The sequence below is a fragment of the Eptatretus burgeri genome, chromosome 14, assembly GCF_056783735.1.
Source record: "Eptatretus burgeri isolate ZD-2024b chromosome 14, Ebu_testis_v1, whole genome shotgun sequence".
NCBI lineage: Eukaryota > Metazoa > Chordata > Myxini > Myxiniformes > Myxinidae > Eptatretus > Eptatretus burgeri.
Window position 1 is genome coordinate 29,645,889 of NC_140974.1, and position 26,175 is coordinate 29,672,063.

Here is a 26,175-nt window from a genome sequence, read left to right on the forward strand (position 1 = left end):
AAACTTGTGAAAAAGTTCAAAAGTGAAGGGACGATTCTCAACATTAACACGGGAAGGTCCCATCACCCAAGAAGTGTACGGTGTGAAGGAAACATGGAATGAGTTCGTGAGTCCGTCATGCAAAGTCCAAAGAAATTGCATCGACAAAGATCAGCTGAACTGGGTCTCACTCCCAGCAGTATCAGAAGAATAATGAAACAAGATTTAAACCTCTTTCCTCAACATATCACAACAGCCCATAAACTGACCGATGGGGATAAAGCAGTACGAGTCGCTATGTGTGAGATGCTTCAGCAGAAGATGGAGGCAAACACAACTTGGATTTGCGATGTGTGGTTTAGTGACGAGTCACACTTTCACATCAATGGTGCTGTCAATTCGCACAACAACGTTTTCTGGGGAAGTCAATGTCCAGATGAGGTTGAAGAAGAGAAGTCGCTTAAGGGTGCTTAAAATCACTGCTTTTGTGACTGTCAACTCCAGAGGTGTGTTTGGGCCGTATGGGTTTGAAGAGAAAAACGGAAGAACAGTTGCCATCAATCAAGAACGATACCGATCGATTGTCAACGCATTTTACGAAGACTTGAAGCAATCAATGAGCACTGCAGCCTTCCGGCGACAGTAGTTCATGCAAGACGGTGCTACCTCACATACAGCCAACCAAACAATTGCCTTTCTGCGTCAAAAATTCGAACAAGTTGTCAGTTTGCATATGGAAAATAAATGGTCTCCACACAGCCCCAACCTCAATCCGCTGGATTGTTTCCTCTGGGGAGCTTGTTAGGATAACGTATACAAGGAACACCCCAGATCTGAACCTGATCTGAAGGCAGCGGTTGAGGCTTATGTGCAGACAGTATCCATTAAAACTTGCAGAAACATCACTGATAACTTTGCAGTGTGTGTGTGTGTGTGTGTGTGTGTGTGTGTGTGTGTGTGTGTGTGTGTGTGTGTGTGTGTGTGTGTGTGTGTGTGTGTGTGTGTGTGTGTGTGTGTGTGTGTGTGTTGGTGCTCACACTGAATACATCAACTATAAGCACAGTAACGCATTATGAGTTTCCTTTCTCCATGATTTGGTTTTCATCTTCCTGAGTTAATTTTTCGTTTCATTACTCAATGTTTTGGTTAATAAAGTTTTGAAGTGTTTAACCTTTTATTGACACACCCTGGTATCCTGCATAAAATTGCTCCCAGATCTTAATTTGAAAACTATAGCACTTGCGAAAGCCATGTATTTGGCAATTCCTTGGTATGTAGATCAGACATTCAATGCTATCAGTGAGGAAAGTTAAAAAAAAAAAACATTTTGAGCACTTTATCATTAATAAACTATTGTGCCTTGTTCCAACTCAAGGCATTGTTGAGCAGGCCCCCAAAAAATGGCGAATTAAGACCCCAACAAGGAAGAGCGGGATATCCGAGGATGTGCCTGATAAAGGACATAATTAAATAAGGGCGTTAATTATCTTCAAAAGGGGTGTATTAATGGACTCAAATGCTGAATTTTCACTCAAGCACTCCCTTGGAGTTTTCTTAGTATGCATGCAAAGTTTCAGGCTGATAGGTTTCATGGTTTTGGAGTTATGGAGGACACACACACACACACACACACACACACACACACACACACACACACACGCTGACTGACACGCTCACATTTATTTTGATAGATGATGGATCCTTCATAAGTTTGGTTGAGGTTGGAGAACTAATGACTGAATGCATTGACCAAAGATAGACACCAAATTGTGTATTTATTTTGATGGTTATTTTTATTATTATGTGACTAGACAAATCCTCAAGTATTGTCAACTCGTGCTTTCAAGTGCTGGTCCTCATGTGCTATGGAGAGGTACGCGATGCAGAGCGATTATCTTAGAACCATCGGGCTGTAAGGAGGTTATTGGGCTATCAGGAAGCTCTCGGGCTATGGGGACGCTGTCTGTGGCTATGCAGAGGCTATCTGTGGCTATGAGGAGACTATATGGGGCTATGAGGAGACTATATGGGGCTATGAGGAGACTATTTGTGGCTATGAGGAGACTATACGGAGCTATGAGCAGACTATCAGGCTCTGCGGTGACGATCAGGCTTTGAGGAGACGATGGGCTACATCACACTGACTCAAATCTTCACGAATTTTGTCTATCCCGCATCTCTTTGTTGCAGATTGTTGATCCAAATTCAAAGCGCTTTGAAGTCCCACTGCAGAAGCCAGCACTTCACTCAAGAAGCACCGCCTCTCAAAACTCATACCTTTTGGAAGTGAAAGAAAATCCCTTTGGCATTCAAGTGATTCGGAAATCAAGCAAACGAATCTTGTAAGTTTATTATTTCTGCTGTTTCTTTACTTTTCCACGTTTTCTTTTTCGTTTGTTTCCAATGAAATTTGATGTATATTGTGAAAGACAAGGGGGTCTCCGTAGTTTTGTCATGACTTCAAATCTATCTCCATCTGAGTTTGTTTCTTGAAGGAGTAAAAGTTGGCCAAAACTACCAATATCTTGCTGAGCCAGCAACGAGTAATGGTATCTCTTTGGAGAAACTAAAGCTGCTGTCTAGTTTGCTGAACAGTAAAAAAAAATTGACTCCCCTTATAAAAAGGGTGGGGTGAATGGAAGCCTTCACATAAATAAGCGTTGTGGTAAGTATTCTGGAAGTTTCCCTTCAAGATAGTCAAGGACATATGGTTGTTCATTTTGTTTACCATCGTTTAATTGGTGGCCCCGTGATGTCCCCATGAAATATAATAATAATTAATATACAGTATGTTCCCTTACAAGGAACCAAGCCTGGTGTTGGCTTTTTGGTTAAGTTGGCTGGCTTAAGATATTTGGGTCCTGAGTTTGAGCCCCTGTTTTATTACCATTGAAATAACACCAGGTAGGTTGACTCAGCCCGTCATCCTTCCAAGGTTGGCAAAAAGGTAGGTTGACAGCTTACTGGGGCAACAAATCAATTGAATATCCTGCATTAGAGTGGTGACCTGTCCAGACTGTACTCCATAGCCAAATGAAACTGCCTTGGCAGCCCAATGTCCCTTATGGTGTGAAAGGAATGGTTATTAGGGTAACATTGGCATTGCAGGCTGTGGTACCCAATTGTTTCTGTTCTGTTTCATTTTATCGTTATTCTTCGTACCTTTTTCGGTTTTCTTTTGTTCGATTATTTCTTCAACATTTTTTTCTTCAGCAACTGCTTGTCCAATTACAAAATTTTCAGGGGAGGAGTGACCCCCCATGGAGAAACATTTAATGATAATTATGATGTCATAGGTCACATGGTATGGCAGTCATCTTGGATTAAACTAAATTTTTTGAAAAAAATTATAAATCGGAAAAATTTGAAACAGTACATCACATTCAACTGCCAATGGGGAATAAGGTGCTTGTAATGATGATGTCTTCGGTGTAGTGGTAGAGCAGCCAATATTGATATACTTGATATCCTTGTCCTAAAAATCTGAAACTTCAAAAACATAATCTATGACCAAATAGAAATGAAATTATAAAATTTATGATGTCATCTGTCTTGTGGTTTGGCCACCATATTGTTTTTATTTAAAGGAAAAAGATCTCCAGAACTGCTTTACAGATCGAAGTGAAACAGCACAAAAATGATCGACTAATGCTGAATACATTTTGATTACTATGATGTCATGGGTCACATGGTCTGGCAGCCATCTTTGATTTACCCTGTTGTGGAAGTCAAACTCAAATTGTCCACTTGAGGCAAAGTACATCAACAGAGATTCTTCAACACGTAATTAGGGAGCAAGGATCATTGATGACAACCATGCAATGGTCTTCGCTAATCGGAGCTTAAAGGAATTTCCTCGATATAGAATACAGGAGAAGGTGAGAGGGAAGTTTTTTGGGGCCGACGAGAGAGCAGAGAAGGTGGGGGTGTGTCTGGGCCGAGTGCACAACATGCAGGACGGTATGTGTGAACTTTATCTCAAATAAAATGGACAAGAATGGGAGGGAGTCAGGTCACAATGGCCCATATCTAACCAGCTAGAGGAGCCAGCTAGAGTCATGTGAAGGATTTTTGAGATTTATCGAGACAGGGAAAAGGGCCTGATGTAAGCCAGAGAGTGCTTCTTATTGCCCTGGTCAGAAACAACAAACTGCACAGGTGGGCAGAGGTCCCGAATAACAGGCCAACTGCGACAGGGCAACTCTGGGCAGAGTTATGTATCAAGCTATCATTATCAAGCATTAGCTAATAAATGACATAATTTCTTTACAAATGCATGTGAGCACAAATGGCGAGCACATTAATTAGAAATCTAAGAAGAGAGAGAAGAGGGAGGGGACATTGGAGTGCATTCTCGAGGCATCCAGCTATGCAGCGAGCGAATAATGTTTCTATGGAGCCAAATGGCTGTGGAACTTTAGCTCCAGCACAAAATAAGACCTTATTAAAACAGAGACACAGATTATTACATTTGATTTCAAGTTCTAATAAAATGAGTTGCATCAAGATGAATCAATAAATATTTCGTGATTAAAATCAGCAGATGCAGTGATTAACTGACACTACAGATGAGGGATTAAATGAGACTACAGTTCTTATTAATGCCCACATTCAAACAGATTGAACACAAAAACTACTAAAAAGAGGAAGTCCGCTTCTACAACCCTGAAACCTTCAAAAATCTTCTTCTCCAGAACGGCTGGACAGATTGAGTGGAAACTTCACAGACATGTTCACCATGACTTGTGGATACTAGGGTGATAATAATTGATAGTTCACGTGGTTCGGCGGCCATATTGGATTGAAGAAAAATATTAAGTATTGTTTTATCGAGAACCGCTTATCCGATCAAAGCAAAATTTACCAAATATCCTCGAACATCATTGCTACACACAGTGTGAAAATGATAACTCATATGGCATGTGGTGTGGCAGCCATATTGGATAGAAAAATGAACCTTATCCAATGAAGACAAAACTGCACACACGTGATCCTCTACCCAATAATGGGCAGAGTGCATAGTTTCAATGCCATAGATCACGTGGTTTGGCAGCCATGGTTGTTTGAAAACCAAAACTTTAAAAACGTTTTCTCTGAAACCGCTTAACGCATCAATATGAATAACATAATATTACATGGCGCAAGGGAAGTGGATCATCACTGCAAAGTATTGAATTGATCACAACAGCAGTTTACAAAATATCATTTTAAAATATTTTTCTTGAGACCAATGTGGTTGCGAAACCATGTAACTGATGACATCATTGTTAAATAAAATATATACAGCAAGCGTCGGTGATTATCACTGCAAAGTCCAGTACCCAATAATAATATTTTATCATACCCAATAAATCATATCTTATATACTGCAGAGAGCTGTTTGTGTCTGTGGGTGGGTGAATCATAAGCACCGTCCATTCTGCAAGCCAAACCTTCGCTCCTCTCCACAAACATCACAAGCACTGCCTTTTAGCTCGGCCACACCTGTCGTTACAGCCACCCAGAAAATGTGGCCATATTTTTCTCTTCACAGAGCTCAATATGTTGAGAGGTCTCGTACATTTCAAGACTGAACAATGCATCTTTTGTTATAAAATAAAGGTACCATTTTGAGGAAACAAAGGAACATTTGTATTACAACTAAAATGAGGTAATGCATGTTTTGTTTGCAATGACCAGGCGGCAGTGGTCTAATATACACCCCCCCCCCCCCCAATTAAGGTACATTAATTCTCATATGCAGAGGAAAGAAAATCATAGTCTTTCATGAAAAATACTTTTCGTTTTCACTCGAGTTTTAAAAGCTGATAAACAGACTGATGGATATGTAATACACATGTTATGTGGAGTGATTAAACATTAGCAACGGCTTCGTCGTGATATACCTGCATCCGTAACTAATTGGTGGGAGGCTGCCGGGGAAAATTACCAAGAGATATTTCTTTATATGTGCATGTACACTTTTGTACACTCAACATCACGGCAGAGTTGATGTACATTTTAAAAACTAAAACAACGCATTGAAACTGAACAAGGTGCATTTTCATTCCAACAAAAATCGTCATGATTAATATTTGACATCTTCAATTCAAAAACTGTCCTGTTGTCAGCATTTTGTATGCACTGTATGCTGTCGAGATGTCCAGGGGTGTGTTCAGTTTCCAAATAGATAGCTCACGCTTGCCAAGCCAGCCGTTCTTCTCAATGGTTTTGAATGAAGTGCTTGTTTGAGTGCTTAAGCCACTTGGAGAGCTCTCCACAAGAAAAGTGAAACTGAACACAGGCAATTACACTTGGTAACTAACGGAGGGAGGTGAAGGGGAAGGATTAGGGTAGGAGGAGGCAGGGAAAGGGGAAGGGTGGGGTGGGAGGAGGCATGGGAAGGAGTGGGGTCGGAGTCCAGAGGTACCTCCCAACCTCCCAACACCTCCCAACAGTTCAACCTGTTGGGAGGTGGAATGGGTCAGGTGGGTGTCCGGAGGGACTGTGGTGGGAGGTTGAAGGGGTGAGAGGAGGCAGGGAAAGGGGTGGGGTTAGAGAGTACAGGGGAAAGGGTAGGGTGGCAGTCTGGAGGGACTGTGGTGGGAGGGGGAAAGTGTGGGAGGAGGCAGGGGAAGGGGTGCAGTTGGAAAATACAGGGAAAATGGTGGGGTGGCAGTCTGGAGGGACTGTGGTGTGAGGAGAAAGGGGTGGGGTGAGTCTGGAGGGTCTGGGGTGGGAGGAGGAAAGGGTGGGGTGGAAGGAGGCAGGTGATGACGAATATATTGTTATGTCTGGGGGGGGGGGTATGCATTCAAAGGGTAATTAGGATGTTTAATTAGGTATTCCATGCTGTTCGAGTTGTACCAGGATCTCGATGTAATAAGTCGCAATTCAGTGGTGATAAGTTGTTTAGTAAATGTCCATTTCTTTAAGGGGGAAATGATAATTGTCACGTAATTAGATAGGGAGACGGGTTAGGCTAAGTGTTTATGCGTATCCCCTTTAAGTGTTCCCTGTTGGCTTGCCATGACGTAACAGGACAGTGCTGCGGATGGCTCCGCCCCTTGATCACGATTGGCGGAAGGCGACATCAGAGGGCCAATAAAAGGGCTCGATTGGAAGTGACGAGGACTCGAGTATAAAAACGTGCTGATTAGGAGAGGAAGAAGAGTCATAGATTAGAAAGCGTCTGGTCGAGGCTGTTTGTCTCTGAGCACGCTCTCTCGTTGCGCTGGTTCGTTCCTGGATTCGTCGTGTCTCGGGGCATTGCTGTGCCTCGTGCCTCACCTCGGTTGGCTCTGGAGTTCTGCTGGCTCGGAGTATGGGACCGAACGGCGGGCGGACCTGCCTCCCTCTCCTGCTCGCATCTTGGCGCTAGAACTGGCGGCTGTGAGCGTTCTTGGGCCTACACCAGGAGGTCGACACTACTAGGATCAGCACCACGGTGGCTGGTTGGAGCTCACAGGCCGGAAACTGCAGTTCTGCGCAGAAGGGCTGACGGAACCTCGGCACCACCATGTCTCCTGCCCCTGACGAGCGCAACGCCAGCTCGTCCGGCACCAATCCAGTGATTGTTACGTCGACACCATGGGCAAGCCTGACCACGAGCTACGTTTTGTGTGTGCGTGTGTGTGTGTGTGTGTGTGTGTGTGTGTGTGTGTGTGTGTGTGTGTGTGTGTGTGTGTGTGTGTGTGTGTGTGTGTGTGTGTGTGTGTGTGTGTGTGTGTGTATATGTGTGTGTACCTGGCGCCTTAGAGGGTTTGAGATTTGTATATCCATTGGAATTGTTTGTGTTTCCCCCATGCCTGAACCCACACCACCTCCCGTCGAATCGCCCCCGGATCCCTCCTCTTGCCGAGTATTATTATCGTTCTGGTTAGAGAAATAAACATTATTAACTCGGTGAAAAGCGACTCGTGCCACCTTCCTCGTCCCGTTTGCTTGAGAGCGATTAAAACCGCCGTCCTCGGGTTGTAAAAAATAAACCGCCTCCATCGTTTCGGCTCATTCTACGTTGGCGGGACTGTTCAAGTCCCGTGAGTGTCACACTATGGTAGGTCACATGGTTTGGTGGCGAAATTGGATTGAAGGAAAAAAAAATTTTTCTGGATAAAGAGGTTGTTGTTGGCCAGGTGTCCGATCAAAGCGGGGTTGTATCAAAGTGGTGCATCATGGGACCTGGCCATAACTGCTCGCAGTTATAAAGCCTCTAGTTTATTATTATTACAAGGAACATCAACACAGGAGGACGCTATTAGGCCCATTAGGCCTGTACTATGGTAACCAGCCTATGGTTGTTTTTCCACATTATATCCTTTTAAATGCTGAGTACCAAGCAAGGAAGCTGCATGTACCATTTTTAAGTCTTTTATATGACTTAGCTGGGGTTCAACCTGCCAACCTCATAGACTCATAGTGGACACTCGAGCATTACACCACAGTGGTTATTGAACTGTTATGGGTTAGTGATCTTTTTGCAACCCAGCCCAATGTTGCTTCCTTGAGACTAGACATTGGTCCCTTGCACATGCTGTCGCCGTTTACTGTGCTACTCATTAAAATGAGAAAGGTCCTTAAGATCCTTGTGCTTAGAATGTCCTAAAGGTTGAGGGTAAAGCCACAATGCTGATATCGTCAATCTGTATATCTTCAGGACATGTGGTGTGTGCCAACATGTGAGACATCCCTCTTGTTCACGTGTTCAGCTGAAGGGCTCACTGCAAATATCAAAATTAACGTTTCTTTTCATGGGCACCTTCTATATGTCCTCGGAACATGTTTTATGTATGGAATAAAAGCACTCGAAAGAGGTCGTTCCTGCAGAATAAAGATTAAAGTATCAAGGAAGGAACAACATAAAAACCATGATGTAGATTTGATTCAGTGAACTTTACCTTCAGCGAATTTTATAACAGTAATCATGAGTTAAACGTTGACCTTGTATTGAAAAGAAAATGACAAGGAGAATGAAACAACTTGATGTTACAGGAGGTAAAATTATGAATTGGAGAAATACTAATGTTGTTCTTAAAAACCCCAGGGATAAATATTTAAAGGTGTTAAGTCAGGTGAATGAGCAGGCCATTTCATAGGCTCTCCTCGACCAATCCAATGATCTAGCAAAGTTTGATTTAAAAACACTTCAACAATTCGAACAAAGTGAGGTGGAGCTCCATCCTGATGAAATATAGCTCTTTGTAACAAGTCAGGATTTTCTTGGAGTTGCAGAATAAAGAACTCTCGTAGCATGTTAAGGTACAAAATTCTGGTAACTGCGTTCATAAAAGAAATGGGGTCGGTTCATAGATACGAGAACGTGACATGCCACACCAGACATTTACTTTCGGCAAATTCCTTTCATGTTCATACAATTCATGCAGATTTTCTTCTACCCATATCCGACAATTGTAAAGATTAACTTTGCCTGATCTGTGAAATGTGGCCTCATCACTAAAAACTGAGGTTCAATCAAAAAAATATTCATCTGATTCTATCCGTTCAAATAACTATTGACAAACATTTACTCTACTTTTGTTTCATAATCCTCTTCTAAAAGTTTATGAACTGTTTGCATTTTATAACATTTAAACCTCAATTTTTTATGAAGGATATCATGAACAGAGGTTTTTGGAATGTTTAACTCAAGTGATGCTGTCCTAATTAACTTTTTAGGGCTGTTGGTAAATGCATCCATAACAGTATTCACCCTCTCATTTGAGTTTCTTGGCTTTCCAGCAGATTTCCCCTTCAGGACAGATCCTGTAGCCGCAAACCAATCCGCTCATCTTTGTATGGAGCATCTTTCAGGAACTGCTTTATTCATTTCATGCTGAGAACGCCTTTGGACTTGAATGATTGAACCACATTCATCCACAAATCTCACAATCTTTGCTTTCTCTTGACGATTTCATTATATCAGAAAAAAAATCATTTCAAAAAAAAAAATCAGAAAATTGGGTTTCTCTTGAAAAATAAAGAAAATAATCAATATTCACATCAATCAAAAACTTTAAAAGTGTATTGCATCTACTCGTATCAAATTTATGTCAGTATCTCGAACAACAATAAAACTATTCAACGTTTTTTTTTGGTATATTCATTTTCGGACTTCCTGTATGTTGCAGTACAGTAACAGAGTTATGCTAACAACCCAGTATTCATTTAGTAATGAGCACACGTTTTTCCCCCAAAAAACAATATGTATCCTTGCACTTTTTGAAAAAAATTGAGGGATATTGTAATCGGGTCTGTCTGTCCTTCCGTCGGTCAGTCCATCACGCAATCACCTCCTAAACGGTTGTGCAGAAATTCACCAAACTTCATACTTACGATCACCAAATGGCTAAAAGGTGTGAGAGTAGTATCATTGAGGGGGTGGGGTCAAAAGTTCAAATACCAAAAATGCAATTATGGGCACATTTTTATACGTTTTTAAATGAAACTTTGTACATGCAATTAACATTGGTGGATGCATGAAATATGTAAAGATTTTTTTTAGAATTGACTCTCCCATTCATGCTGCAGTTTTTAGCTGTAGTTCATGCTTAGGGTTACAAGGGTCAAAATTGGCAAAAGTTTTTTTTTTTAACTCAAAACTTAATATTGGGTCATTCCTGGTGGAACCTTTTGCCATCTTTCTACTTTGCTTTAGGTAGGAAGCATGGGGATTTACGATGGTGTGCCATCAACTTCGCTCCGGTATTAGTTTGTTTTCTGTTCCCAAGGATCAGGCTTTATGTTGTGTTTCCTTGTCAAGTTGCAAAATGCAATTCTCATTAAGTCATCAACACTACACCACCATAAACGCTTAGCCTAGTGCTAGACATAACGCTGTACTGACGTCCCAGACATAACGCCATCTTACTAATCTGTCATCCCGATGCCTCACATCTGGCATTCATCCCGTCGCCTAAGGACATTAGATAGTCAGATAGAGTCAGATATATGGGTTTTGGTGTTAAACTGCCATCAGTAAAGTGACGGACAGGTTGAGTGCTGGACGCTGGAATGACATGCACCTCCATAGAGGCCTAGCCTAATGCTAAATGTAAATGACTTCCCAGACATAACAAAGTAATGACATCCCAGCGAAAACAGTGTGACAGAGTAATGTATGGACATATGGAGAAATCTGGTTACTTTAATATATAGATAATCTATAATCCTCCCCTCCATCCTCAATATGTACATAATAAATTCAAGGGGCGTTCAATGTATCTTATGTACCAAATGCACATCATCGTCCAAGAAAAGGCCATAAAAGTGAAAAAAGGAATATATTATACATTGCGGTTATAAAGTGTGGCCAATAAATAACTTGCACATTTGAAATTAAAGGAAAATCCAAAGCAATTCTATTTTTTTTCTTCTTTTCTTTCAGATTATAAAGTATTCCTGTAAGATTTACTAACATGTGAGACATTGTGAAAAAATTATTTTGATGAGCAAGATGGATGACATGTTTATTGAGAGACGAATGATGGTAGATGAAGCTCATTTCCAGTTCTCAGGTTATGTCAACAAGTAGAACATCCGATTTTGGACAGAAGAAAATCCTGAGTATTTCCACTAACCACCTTTATGCAGTGAATGTGTCAGTGTGGTGTGACATTTCTTGGGCCAGAGTCATCGGGCCATATTTTTTTTCGTGATGCCATTGTGAAAACGGTCACTGTGACATCTGAGCGATATCTTGAAAGTATAAGCAATTTTCTTGCTCTAAAAATAACAGACATGGGATTTGATGATCAAACCTGGGTTCAACAGGATGGGGCAACTGTCCATACTGCTCATGCATCAATGACACTTCTGAAGGGCCTGTTTCCACATCATGTTATTTCATGATTTGAAGATGTTCCATGGCCAGCAGTAAGCCCAGACTTAACTGCACCCAATTTCTTCTTTTGGAGGTACCATAAATCAACAGTGTGCCAGACGAGACCAAGGACCATTCAAGATTTACGTAGGCAAATTCAACAGGAAATAGCCAGTATTACACTTCAAACTTGAAAGGAAGGTGATGCAAAAAAAACATTTGTGTATATATATATATATATATATATATATATATATATATATATATATATATATATATATATATATATATATATATATATATATATATATATATATCGATACACGAAGATGGTGAACACTTAAAAGGAATTGCTTTTGAGACCAATGTCAATGATGTAATCTCCTGAGAATATCATTTCGTATGATATGCTAATGTTCTCATTTTCTGTGAAAAGGTTTTTTTTTACATTAAATACTAGAATGGCACTCTGTAGAGTGCATACCTCCGCCAAGCTGAACATCATATATCTTGAAACCTACTGATCGGCCGAATCTAGATCCGTACCTTGACCAAAATTTCATCAGCTCGTTTTTGTCACCGACCCAACTCAGCCACCACGTTTTGGCATACCTTGTCCATCCACAACTGTTTGAGATATCATGCTATGCTGTCGGACCCCGCTATTGTTACGGATTTGGAAGCCATTTGCACACAGACAGTCAGAGTCCCCGTAGTTTAGTTATTTCGATAAGTATGTGTTTATAGTTAGAATCCTTCCTTCTGTCTAATGCGAATTACATGTGTGCACTACGAATTATATTTTAGCTAGTTTTTTCCTCATCAACAACAACTACTCTTACATCCACTACAACAACGCCACCATCCCGCACTCGACCGGTCGCCATTGCCCACGTGTTTTCGGCTGAAGGCGTGGGTGGAGTCTCCAACGCCTCAGATCGAGGCTGTCCCAAGGAAGGGCATGGACCGTTTCCTCCAGCCAATGAGTGAAGGGCGAGCATGACACGCATGCCCCAGCCAATCGGGAGGTGACCACGAGTCATCTGACAACCCCTCGTCCAATCAGGAGGTGAGTGGGAGGTGAAGAGACCCCTCCCACCTCAGAAGAGTAGAGTGGTTGTCTGAACGAGTGTTGGGCAGATAAGGGTGCATTCTGCAGGATCGTGGCGGGTGTGTTCAGCAGGATCGTGGCGATTGCGGTCTGTGGTCTTGGTGGCGAGTGCGGCTTGGTCTGGGTCGTGGGTTCGAGTCCCACCATGGTGTTTTGTGTCGGAGCACTCGATCTGGGATCCCCGTTCCCATCCACGGACTCCGAGCTCCACAAGCGCGGGTCCGGTGAAATCGCACGAGGCGGGGAGGTACCCGGCTCTACCGAAAATAGACCCACAAGGTCTATGTGTGTGTGTGTGTGTGTGTGTGTGTGTGTGTGTGTGTGTGTGTGTGTGTGTGTGTGTGTGTGTGTGTGTGTGTGTGTGTGTGTGTGTGTGTGTGTGTGTGTGTGTGTGGCGCCGTCCTGTAAGTAGAATTGTTAAGTGATTTTTCTTTGCTCATTGTACATTTCCTGCCTTTTACTCGGATAACTCTGCTCTGTGTGCTCTCCTCCCTGATTAATTATTGTAAAATAAACCCCCTGTTAAATGTACCAGCTCATTTTCTGTGCTTTCCTCCATTGGCCAAGCATGGTGCTTGTTGCGAATTGGTAGGGCCATTCGTGCCGTGGATTGTTCATTTGGTCCAGCGCGGCTTTGGTAACTTCCACTCGGTTATGCCGGATCCGAGTCGGTGATAGCGACTCGATTCGGACAAAGTCGGTCGAGGGTGTGGTTTTCCCCTGTATTTGGACGACGTGGGTATGTAGGTATGTTGAAATTAGGCAATTAACCCTACCCCACGCCGTCGAAATATTGGCGACCACGGTCCGCTAAGGGACCCGTGAACTCTCGGACTTATCCAAGAGTCACGACCTAAATTCCGGGTGTTTGGTGGGAGACGACTTCACTGCTTCACCTCGTGGTCGTTTATCGCCACCGAACCCCAGCCCACAACACTATTTGTCAGGGATACATTCCTGGAAAATGCCACGAATGTCAAATCTGCCAAGAGCAGGGCATTGTTTCAATTGAAAAAGGGGGATAGGTTCCCGGCGGTTTCTGATTCATAGAAGAAACGTAAAAGTTGAAAATATTTTCGGCTGTAAATGCACATGATTACAGTTTCATAAAAAAGCTAACAAATAAATATAAAAATGACAATACCAGGTACTGTTTCAAATGTTTATTGAAGGAATGTGATTACAGTTTATTTAAAGTGATTAACCAACCATACCATAAAATAAAAAAAACAAACAAAAACAACAGCAACAACAGGTACCATTTCAAATTTTTATTTGCACAAACACATGCAACTTTTCAAATGATGATGATGATAATGATTTAAAATCCAGTGAACTCAGTGGATCAGCGAGCCGCTGGATCGGGGAGGTGGTGTTGGGCATCAGTTTGAGCACCTCGATGTTTGGGTGACACTCCTTTAGGTCCCCGGGGTGGCCAAGAGCATTGGTGACAAGCAGGAAAACCTGAATGCAAGATGTTATTCCACCAGGTACCTCTTCACCTGAAGGACTGAATAGTTATGGAACTAGTCCATGAAAATTGCTGCCGTCACCCATGCCCACGCCTTCCTGTTGGTCCTCCAAAATATGAGCAGTGTGTGCTTGTTCTTGCCCGTGAGAGCACGCGGGTTCAGGGAATGGAACAGCATCATGGGCTTCATCATACAGTCATATTTTGCATTGGTGCAGAGGAGAAGAGATACCTGATCCTTTGCAGGCATGAATTCTGATGCTGTCCCTTCATGCTTCGAGATAAAAGTTTGCATTGTTATGTTTTTCCAAAACAGGCCAGTCACATCAGTGTTGAACACCTGCTCTGGCAGGTACCCCTTCTTCTGGATAAGCTCCATGAGTTGAGCAAGTAACTTTTCAGTCACCTCGTGATCCACGGAGGAACACCTGCCTATCATTTTGACATTTCAGAGACCGTGGAACTTCTTGAAGCGGACGAACCACCCCCTGCTCACTTGCAATAGGCTGTGGCTGCTCATACCCACATTACTCATGTGAGCACACCACCTGAACCAGCTAGATGCACATAGATATGCATCGCCTTTGTGCAAATGAGAGCTCAATTTAAAGGCATGTTTTTCTATGCCTTATCCTCAATGCATGCACTGAGAACCTTCTCCATCCTTTCTATGTGGACATCCCGGACATGGGTGACCACTTTGGCGCTTGGTACAGCACTCGACACAACAATTTCTCAGATCGCCTTCTCATTCTTCCTTATGTAGCAAACGGTGGATTTGTTTACTCCATACAGTCTGCCCACAGAGGCTACACTCTGTCCTCTCGACAGCTGGTCCAGCAGCTCCACTCTGTTGACCATGCCATGCAGCTTGGTTTATAGTGTGAATCGTGGGACATGCTTCACAGCTCGTTTATAATGTGACTGGCGGAAGATATGTTTTTTTGCATACGTACAGCTGCCCTGTGTGTGGCTAGTTTAAAATGTTTTAGAACTGTGTTATGTGCGCGGCTCGTGAAAGTTTTTTTTTTTCCCCACGAAAAACCACGATTACGCGAAACACAGTTCCGTGAATGGTGAAGCAGATCACATTTTATAAACCGCGAATATGCAGGGCCTGCGAATAGCTAATCTGTGAATAGTGGGGCCCAACAGTATGTCGTTTTTGGCCCCATCTTTCAATCGTGAAGAATCACTTTAAAAATTTCAACATTCTCGTATCCCTAAGCGAATCGTCACCAAAATGTCATCAAGACATGCATGTGACAACATCATTGTGAATGCATCTCATTGATCTCATTGTGAATATTACTCATTGAACCTTGTCACACAACCATCCTGTCCACCAATTTTTGTCTGAATCCATCCATAACCATTTGAGATATTGTGCTCACAGACAGAAAGACAAAAAGGAGTGAAAACTTAACCTCAGTCCACCTTCGGTGGCAGAGGTAATAAATATGTCAGGTATTTCTTTGCTACGCTGAAAATTTTCACACTTATTGTGCTTATTTATCCTTTCGAAAATTAAATAATGATGCTATGTTTCGGACTGTTGCATCTCAATTATAGAACCGTTTTTTAAAGGTCTCTGAAATTGACACCAATGTGATGGCAGTGCCAAAAAGAAGAGTGTATAAATACCACACAATGGCACTGTGACTGCATCACTGCATGTGACTACATCATTGTGACTGCATCACTGCACTTCACAACATTGTGATTACCAACATCACTGCATGTGACGACATCATTGTGACTGCATTACTGCATGTGACATCATTGTGACTGCATCACTGCATGTGACTACATCATTGTGAATGCATCAATGCATGTGACTACATCATTGTGAATGCATCAATGCATGTGACTACATCATTGTGACTGCATCACTGCATGTGATATCATTGTGACTGCATCACTGCATGTGACTACATCATTGTGAATGCATCAATGCATGTGACTACGTCATTGTGAATGCATCAATGCATGTGACTACGTCATTGTGACTGCATCACTGCATGTGACTACATCATTGTGAATGCATCAATGCATGTGACATCATTGTGACTGCATCACTGTATGTGACTACATCATTGTGAATGCATCAATGCATGTGACTACATCATTGTGAATGCATCAATGCATGTCACTACATCATTGTGACTGCATCACTGCATGTGACTGCATCACTGTAACTACATCACTGTGACTACATTATTGTGACTGCACAATTGTGACTGCATCACTGCATGTGACTACATTATTGTGACTGAATCACTGCATGTGACTACATTATTGTGACTGAATCACTGTTGCTACATCACTGTGACGACATTATTGCCAACACTGTTTACAATGATGAGCCAAAGCATTGAACTCAAATCTTTTAATATACTTTCCTGAATGACCCGAATCTTAACAGCATAGGAACAAAATCGACATCAGAAGTGCATTCATGGCAACGAAGGTTCAAATCCCTTAACACGATGCTCACATATCAGGTGACAAATTACTTTATCATGCACACAATATAGACATGACATTCCAGAAGTAGATATACAGAATGCTGTCAGTTATGATGTTTTCATTTTCGAAACGATTTTTGTTTTTCCCACTTGTTGCACCAATCGAAGATGCTCCATATTTTAATCCGACGTAGGGTTAATGTCGGAAACATAAACTACTCCTTGCTTCCCATGGTGGTTAGTGAACCTCAATGAATGTCCTGTTCATTTCATCCATTTATGAATCATGATATTAAAACCTGATGCACACCAACACTTCTCAGGTAAGCCAACTACCTGATTATCTGTGTTGGTAATTAATGAGCCAGCTGAGTTTTTCATCAGAGATTTGCTAATTCTCCTGACACGACCTCAGAGATTGTGCTTTAGAAGTCGAAAATCTGAATCCCCATCAATACCGGTGTCACCAGCTTGATTTGAACCTACCACCACCTCTGGAATACTCTTCCAAGTTCTTACCACTCGGCCACCACCAAACACGCAATGCTTGATTATCGTGAGCAGTGGTGTCAGTGATGCATTGTGATATGTGATGTGTTGCAACTGCTTTTGCCTCTGCTATATCAGATGAGCACCTTTCATTTCTTCCAGAGTGAAAATGGCTGAGCTTGACAATAGTTGGTTTGAATTCCATCTCGTCATAAAAGCCGATGAGCGTATGCAGCTCGTTGGAGCTGTCGGCCTCTTCTAGGATTTGTCGACAGCTTGCTATTGTGATCACAGGATGTTCACTTGGTGCATGCTGAATGTAAATTGTGTGTTTCAAGTGCAAGGTTGCAGGATGACCAAATGTCTGAATTAAAATTAACAAAATTTTCAGATTAGCACAACATATTACCTGACAATTTCCTGTACTAATTCCACAAAGGAGTCATTTAGTGCAAATGTCCTTTCTCGAAAAAGACACATGAAAGGTGATTTTTAAAGTATATTCTTGGCCACCTTTATTTATTTAAATATTTGTTTTACCACCAACCAGGCAAGCATAGTGCAAACTGCTTCCTGTAGCTTTATGATTCCCAGACTGTATTATTGTCCGTAACAACATTTGGCATCTGTAGAGCATAATAAGAATGTAATAATGCTCCATATCAATATTTACATGCATCGCAGACCTGGCTGATGGGACAGCCGAGCTGCAGGAATAATCCAAAGTGCGTAGCATGACTTTCATTTTTCTAGAGGCCCATGTTCTCGAAGGTACACCATAAATCCTGGCCACAACAACGGGGGAAATATTCTCCGTGCCGACCGGTGCTGTAAATTTGCTTTGAGATTGCGGCGTGGGGATTTTGCGGTGTTGAGTTGCAGATGAGTGTGCGGTGACAGCGGGATTGCATTCCAAGGCGGAGGGCATCTGAAATCGGCGAGGCAGCTCCTGGTTTTATAGACACCATCACAAAGGCCATACATCAACCATTTCATATCTTGAGTTTCTGTTTCCGTAGGTTGCGAAGCAGATTTTTAGCTGTTCTGTGCACCTCACAATTATGCACCTTAAGCGGTGGAAAAGTTCTCTTCGGTTTGTTGTATGTCATCGAAATTCGAGGAAAGCAAAAGGAAACCATTTTTGATGGAGAAGACGGGCTGTAGGCTTTGTTGTTTGGGCCCCTGCTTGATGGTGATATTTCTCACTGCCTTTGCTATCGAAATGCTAGTGCAAAAAAGTAAGAGACTTAAAATTCAGTCTAAAAGTAGAATTTCCACAACCATATGACCATGCATATAAAATAGGAAGAATGTGCTTCTGTGAGATTAAGTTACGCTCGGTGAAACCAATTTGAACCGAAATTTGAGCAAAATTGTTTGCATCACAAAAGCATTTTAACAATCTATTTGAATCGCATGCCTTGCACATCAAAAATAAGTCTGCCATTGTCCCCACAAGGAAACTTTTGAGCAAAGTGAAAGCATGCAGAGAGACTTTTTGGCCAAAATGGCACAATGCTTTCAAGCGGAAAAACTCCCGAACACCGGTTTACTTTCACTGATGCACTGCAGTGCCGTCATTTTGAGATGCACAATAGGAATCCTTTGAATTGGAAGCACACTGGTTTTGCTTTAGTATAGCCAGGTGTGTGTGTGTGTGTGTGTGTGTGTGTGTGTGTGTGTGTGTGTGTGTGTGTGTGTGTGTGTGCGCACATGCTAGTGTACGTACATGTGTGTATGTGTGCACCAGCTGTGGATTGAAGGTGCAACATGGTTTTTTTTTTACACTTAATTGAAACACTCCACCACCTTTAGTTTTGACATTTATAATAACAAATGACATGTACTATTTAAATATAATATAATACATCGATCTATCTGTCTGTCTAAATAGAAATATTTATATGCGTATATATATGTAATAATTTTGATATACATACATGTAATTAAAAATATTTCAAAATCGACAGATTCTATATATATATATATATATATATATATATATATATATATATATATATATATATATATATATATATATATATATATATATATATATATATATATATATATATATATATATATATATATATATATATATACATATATACATATATATACATATATACATATATATATATATATATATATATATATATATATATATATATATACAATATATATATATACAGTCATGCGTCACTTAACGATGGGGTTACGTTCTGAGAAACGCATCGTTAAAGGCGCTGTCACACCTTGACGTTTTAGCCAGCAATGGCAACGTATAAAAATGTATGTAAAACGTTGGCGAACGCTGAAGTTTTGAGTTTTTTTTTTAAGTTTTGGCCATATTCATAACGTGTTTGTCGTATGCATAACATATTAGTCACGGGCACAGAACGTTTTGTTGTCTTATAGATAACTTATACCAACGAATGCTTAGCCTGTTGTCGGCGTTCACAACCGATGCCCAACGATAGTTTAACTTAGTCATAGCGCGCTGCACGTATCGCCGACGAACTCATGGCGTTCTCTGTTAAAAAGCTGCCGCACGCTGATTTAAATCATAACCGCCTGAAAATTGGAAGTGTCAACATTGCAGTCACACCTTGACGATTTAGCCAGCGTATGCCGACCAATGAAAAATGTGTCTAAAACGCTGGCACACGTCGAATACGGTGTGGGTAAGTTGTGTATACGTTAGGAGCACGCTGAAAAACAAAGAAGTACGCTGTCATATTCCGTGGAACTTCTCGTACGTCGTGAAATTTCACCCATGCTGAAAATTTTACGACGTACTCGACGTATGGCTCACAAGTTCCTCGTTCGCTGGCAAAAGTTCTCGGCACGCTCCGCGATCGTTGTCACACGTTGGACACACGTTACTTGTAAGTTACTCATAAGTCAAAACACGTCGAGGTAATGTTTAGCATACCCGAAACTTAATTTTTAACCAATGAGTAACGTGCTTTGAACCTATGAGTAGCATGCTTTGAACCTATGTGTAACGTATCTCAAACGCACATTGTCGTATGTAGACGAACTTGATTGACGTCTTCAGGATGACCACAGAACTTACTGAACATGTTTCTAACTTACATCTACCGTATAATGGCGATTTGGCAGCGTTTAGGGGAATTGGTATATACAAATGGGCTTCACAAGAGGAACCCGTCAGTGTTCCAGACTCCATGTTGAGTAGATGTCAATGTCAGTAGTATCAGTAGTAGTAGTATTAGGTGAGCATGTCAGCAGTAGTAGTAGGTCCATGTCAGTAGTAGTAGGTGAGCGTGATGGAGAGGGTGTGGGTGATGATGGATCCTTGTTGCGTCCATGAATAGGAGACTACTTTGCACCATTGTTCGATGTTCTTTTCGGCTAATTTTTTTTTTCTCATTCCCACGATGAACTATTTTTTTGTTTCTGTTTTTAAAGTATTCAAAACGACTTGGACAAATGCATAATGTACTAGTAATGTACACAGAACGCTTGATAACTTATGGATAAGTTATACCAATGATTGATTAGCGTGTTTTAGGCGTCCACAACCTCTGCCCAACGATAGTCTAACGTATTGTTGCGAATTCATGCCCGCTGGCGTGCGGACGGCCACGTAACTCGAATCGCGGAACGTCGCCCACCGGATGGACAATTCTGTCGTGACCCTCTCGGAACAACTCCGGGAGCTAGTCACGGGTGGGGGTTTAACCTCACCACGATCGTGCCAATTGCCCACCCGCGCAGGATAGGGTTGCTCGCCAAATTCGATCTACCTAAGTACATGCGCGATGGTCGACCGGGCGATCGTACCACGCCACAGGCTGACTCCGGACATGAACCGCTTAAGCGGTCCGTTCCGTGCTACAGTGATAACCGAGCGGTGTTATCGTTGGCCTTGTGGGTTCCGATTAATTACCAGGATGTTGCACCCACTACGAACCCCTTATGTGATGCAAGATGGAGGGTCAATAAAAAAGGAAAAGAGCCGAAGCAGAGCGGGAACAGTCAACAAGCAAACATTTTATTCACACACACAGACAAGCACATATATACAGCCATACAGTCAAAAATGCACATATAACAGTTAAAACAGTCATGCAACAAAAGCAAATGCAGAGCTAAAACCGACTACGCGAACACACGGCAACACTTAAAGAGTTTTACTTCACAGACGGCACCAACACACACATTTATACAAAAAGCAAAGGAAGGAAAAGAAAGAAAGAAGTCATGACTTCCCTTTTATGGCTGGTGAGTCCCTCTCCTGCGACCGTCAGCGTGGTCGCGCCTGGCCCCGACCTCTCTCGCGGCCGGCGAACCCTCTCCCACACTCCCCATCCGGACGCGCAGGTCCACCTCACAACGGGTGCTGCCGCGTCTCCCGTCCGTGCCTTCGTGACAGGGCCGCTCGCCAAGCGGCGGGCACAGGACCTCTTCCCGAAGACCAACTCTCGACAAAAACCAATCGAAGACCAACCAGACCACCAGCCAAGATGAAAAGGAAGAGGCGGAAGAGGAAGATGTGCAAGAGCGCCCCGCCCGTGTCCGTCTTTTATAGCGTGGGGCTCCGCCCTTCGCCCCGCCCCGTTCTCGGCTCCACCTTCCTTCGAGAGGGTTCCCGAAAAGGGCGTTCCCTCACGCTCTCTCTCCACCCCGCCCCGTGCGGGGGCAGGGGGAGTCAGTTTTTGGCTCTGGGCCAGAGAATTATTCCCCCAAAATGAGACCCCTCCTTCACATGACCTCTGACCTTTGACCTGCATCGCCCCTCCTCCACTCCAAAGCGCGGGGAAGTCAAACGGGAGAAACAGGCGGGGAAACCTGCGCATCCTCGCAGTTCCCTCCTTGGCGCCTTTGTTTGCCATTCGGAAGCGGACGCAGTGGCGGAGATGTAGTAGCGTAGATGGTGGAGGTGGCGTGGTTGCAGTGTGGTTGGCGCTGTGATGGGGATGGCGTGGTTGTTGATATGCTGTGTGTTTGAAATAAAATATAGAACAGAAAAATGGCTAACTGGAGGATCGCAGCCCGAATGGATCACATAAATTCCCTCTATACAACGGGTTTGGGCTAACTACACATGTACCTATGAAGATATCTCATCTGAGGGCCCTTTATGGTGTAATGCGAATTTCCACAGCCGTAACAGTATGCATAGCGTGGCAGAGTATCGTCGACGATTACGTGAGGTTTTCTATTCATAGGCTGCAACTTAACTTTTAATAAATGCCTGTCACTCGCCTATTGTTTTTGGACGCTGGTGCTCGGCAATTGAAATTGTTTCCATTGAACGAGTTAAATCGCTTCCACAGCACTGCAGTCACTGCACCAACAGCAGCAGGCTCAGGGCCAGCCTCATGCCAGGCTCAAGCAGATCCCCGTAGAAGGTGTACTGCTTGGTTATCTTTGGAACCACTCTGGCTAGCAGCTCGTTGAACATCGCTGGAGGAATTCGCAGGAAGTTGATGAAGGATGCTTCGTCCTCGTTCCGGAGTTCCACCATGAGCTGGTCATATATGCCGTAATGGCGTCGCCTCCCAATCCATGGTCTGACACAGTTCCTTCTCCTCCATTCACGTCTTCTTCTCCCGGCTCTATTGGCACGCAACTGGTGCAGTATCAACTCGATGAGGTCATGTTGATGTTGGAGGACAGGTAGGTATTGTCGTCTCATTCTTGCCATATCCTCCATTTCTCGGAATGACATGGACATGTACTCACCACGAAGTCTAAAAAAAAGACGGGTTCCTCCTGCGAATCCCCTTTTTATATACCAATTCCCCTAATCGCTGCCAATACGCCATGAAACGGTATCTGTAAGTTAGAAACGCGTTCAGTAAGTTCTGTGGTTATCCTGAAGACGTCAAATACATCTACATACGTATTTGTGCGTAGGACATGCTTTACAAATAATTCCCAAGCACGTTACTCAAAGGTTATAAATAAGTCACGGGTACCCTAAACATTACTATGATGTATTTCGACGTATGAGGAACTTTCAAGTAACGTGTTCTGAAGTGTGAACAACGTTCATGTAGCGTGCTTACAAAACGTTACTCATAGGTTAGAAATAAGTTTCGGGTACGCAAAACATTACCTCGATGTGTTTCGACTTATGAGTAACTTACAAGTAACGTGTATCGACGTGTGTCAACGATCGCATAACGAGCCTTCAACTTCTGGCCAGCGTAGCGGAACGTGTGAGTCATACGCTGGCATATGTCGTAAAATTTCAAGCATGCTAAAATTTGAGGACAACCCGAAAGTACAACGTTGAAAGCCAGCGTACTACGACGTATGGCAGTGTTTTTCAGCGTGCTCTTAACGTATACAAAACCTAGCCATAACGTATTCGACGTGTGCCAGCGTTTTAGACAAATTTTTCATAAATCGGCATACGCTGGCTAAATCGTCAAGGTGTGACAGCAGCTTAAGCGACGTCGTCGTTGTGCGAACATCATTTTTTTTTTCCTTTTCGTTTTCGAACATCATATACAAAGCAAGACACCTAGGCTGCATGGTATCTGGTGTAGCCTATTGCTCCTCGGATACAAACATGTACAGCATGTTACTGTAATGAATACTGTCGGCAATTGTAACACACATCCAAGAGAGACGGAAGACACGTTAGATTTACCTCTGTGCTGTTCATGACGGCCATCGGTGTTGTTAGCTGCAGCTTACAATCTCCTCTCGCATCGATTATAGAAAGGTTAATAATTAGCGTTTGGATTTTATAAATACGTAATTATTGCATCGATGTTATAATTTACAAATGAAGAAACGAGCACATTCGGAACAGTGCGATTGTTTAAACAACATAAAAAGCTTCACTAAAAACAAATTTGTGTTTTAATGTCGACGAAGAACAACGATTTATTCGCGGAATTCTTCAATTCAAAGGTAATTTACTTGCTAGAAGGTAAACGTGCAAACATTGGTTCAGTTTGGAAGCCGATTTCCTTGAATCCCAATTTCGCACGATCCTGTTTTTTTTCGCGATGACATTTTATGGACCTCAACGATCGCATTATAACAGGGTCACACTGTCGTTTATTATCATTATGAGGTATTATGTACTGTACAGTGTACATAATTGAACGTGCTCTTTTTATACGAGGCGACATCACTCGGCGGTAGGAATTTTTCAGTTACATTTTTTTTTTTAATTTCTTTTTTTTTTTTCAGATCGCAGATCCGTTGTATATGCGATCCGTCGTTGCCCGGAACATCGTTAAAGGCCCGGTCACACCTTGACGTTTTAGCCAACGTATGCCGATTTTTGAATTTTTTTTCTAAAACGCTGGCACACGTTGAATACGTTATGGGTAAGTTTTGATAACATTGAGAGCACGCTGAAAAACACTGCCATACGTCGTTGTACGTTGGCTTTAAATGTACTTTTTGGTTGTCCTCAAATTTTTTCATGCTTGAAATTTCACGACGTATGCTGGCGTATGACTCACACGTTCCGCTACGCTGGCCACAGGTTGTATGCACGGTCTGCGATCGTTGACAGACGTCAACACATGCTACTTGTAAGTTAATCATAAGTTGAGACACGCCGAGGTAATGTTTAGCGTACCCAAAACTTATTTCTAACCTATGATTAACGTGTTGTTGGCACGTTACGCGATCGTTGCCACACATCGACAGACGTTACGTTTAAGTTACTCATAGGCTGAAAGACGTCGGTATAATGGATCGTCCTTGCGTCAGCGTCCACGGCCACGGCCAGGACACTTATTTGCAGCATTCTTCAAACTTTTCTTCGGCATGACGAGGATGTTCACACTTCGATGTCTAGCTTGGCTATGATTCCAATTGTCCATCGGCAGCGTCTATTTAAAATAGTCGAGTTTGAGCGTTTTAACACGTTCAGAAGAAACGCTTCAAATTTCCAAACCCCAGCGTCAAAAAACAAAGGCGAGTGACAGCAATTTAAATCGTTCATTGGAAACAATGAAAATAGTTGAGTGGTACCGTTTAAAAGTCGTTGAGTGTAAAAAAAAATCCAATTGTTGAGCGCAAGCGTCTACTTTCAACAGTGGAGATGCAGCCATTTAAATCGTTGAGTTTATCATTTAAATCGTTAAACGCAAGGACGATTCATCATAACCCACACCCTCCCCCTCACACTCACCTACTACTGCCAACATGAACAAACTACTACTAATACTAATACTGATACTGGTACTGATACTGTTACTGCTGACATGGACATCGACTGAAAAAGGACTCGAAAACACTGTTGGGTTCCCCTTTTATGAACACCATTTTTGTATACCAATTCCCAAAACCGCTGGGAACACGTCTTTATATGGCAGTTGTAAGCTAGAAACACGTTCATTTATTTTTTTTTGTCGACCGAAAGACGTCATTGGAATACGTCTACATACATCGATGTGTGTTGGGACTACGTAAAGAATTGGTTCAAAGCACGTCAAACATAAGTTAGAAATAAGTTTCGCGTAAAAAAGACATTACCGCGACGTGTTTCGACTTATGAGTAGCTTATAAGTAGCGTTTGTGGACGTGTGTAAGCGTCCACATATCGTGTGTACAACCTATCCCCATCGCATGCGGAACGTGTGTCATACGCCGAGTACGTCGTAAAATTTTGAACATGTTTAAAATTTCTTGACGTACTCTACTTACTACGACGTATGATAGCGTACTTTAGCGTTGTACTCACGTATACCAACTTACTCATACCGTATTTGATGTGCCCCAACGTTTTAGACACATTTTTCTTAGGTCGGCATACGCTGGCAAGATCGCCAAGGTGTGACCGCGATGTTGACACTTCCATTTCTACGGCAGTTATGATTCGAATCGTTGTGCGTCAGCCTTTTAATAGGCTACG

At 42.4% G+C, this 26,175-nt stretch overlaps 1 protein-coding gene across 1 annotated transcript in view; it reads left to right on the top strand.

Moving 5' to 3' along the window:
- LOC147012881 (sucrase-isomaltase, intestinal-like) overlaps positions 1-26,175 on the top strand; it is a 465,156-nt gene that overhangs the window by 80,346 nt on the left and 358,635 nt on the right. The window contains exon 11 of the mRNA XM_085853461.1: positions 2,170-2,321. Within this exon, the coding sequence (XP_085709587.1) occupies positions 2,170-2,321 (152 nt within the window). The remainder of the gene's footprint in view (positions 1-2,169; positions 2,322-26,175) is intronic.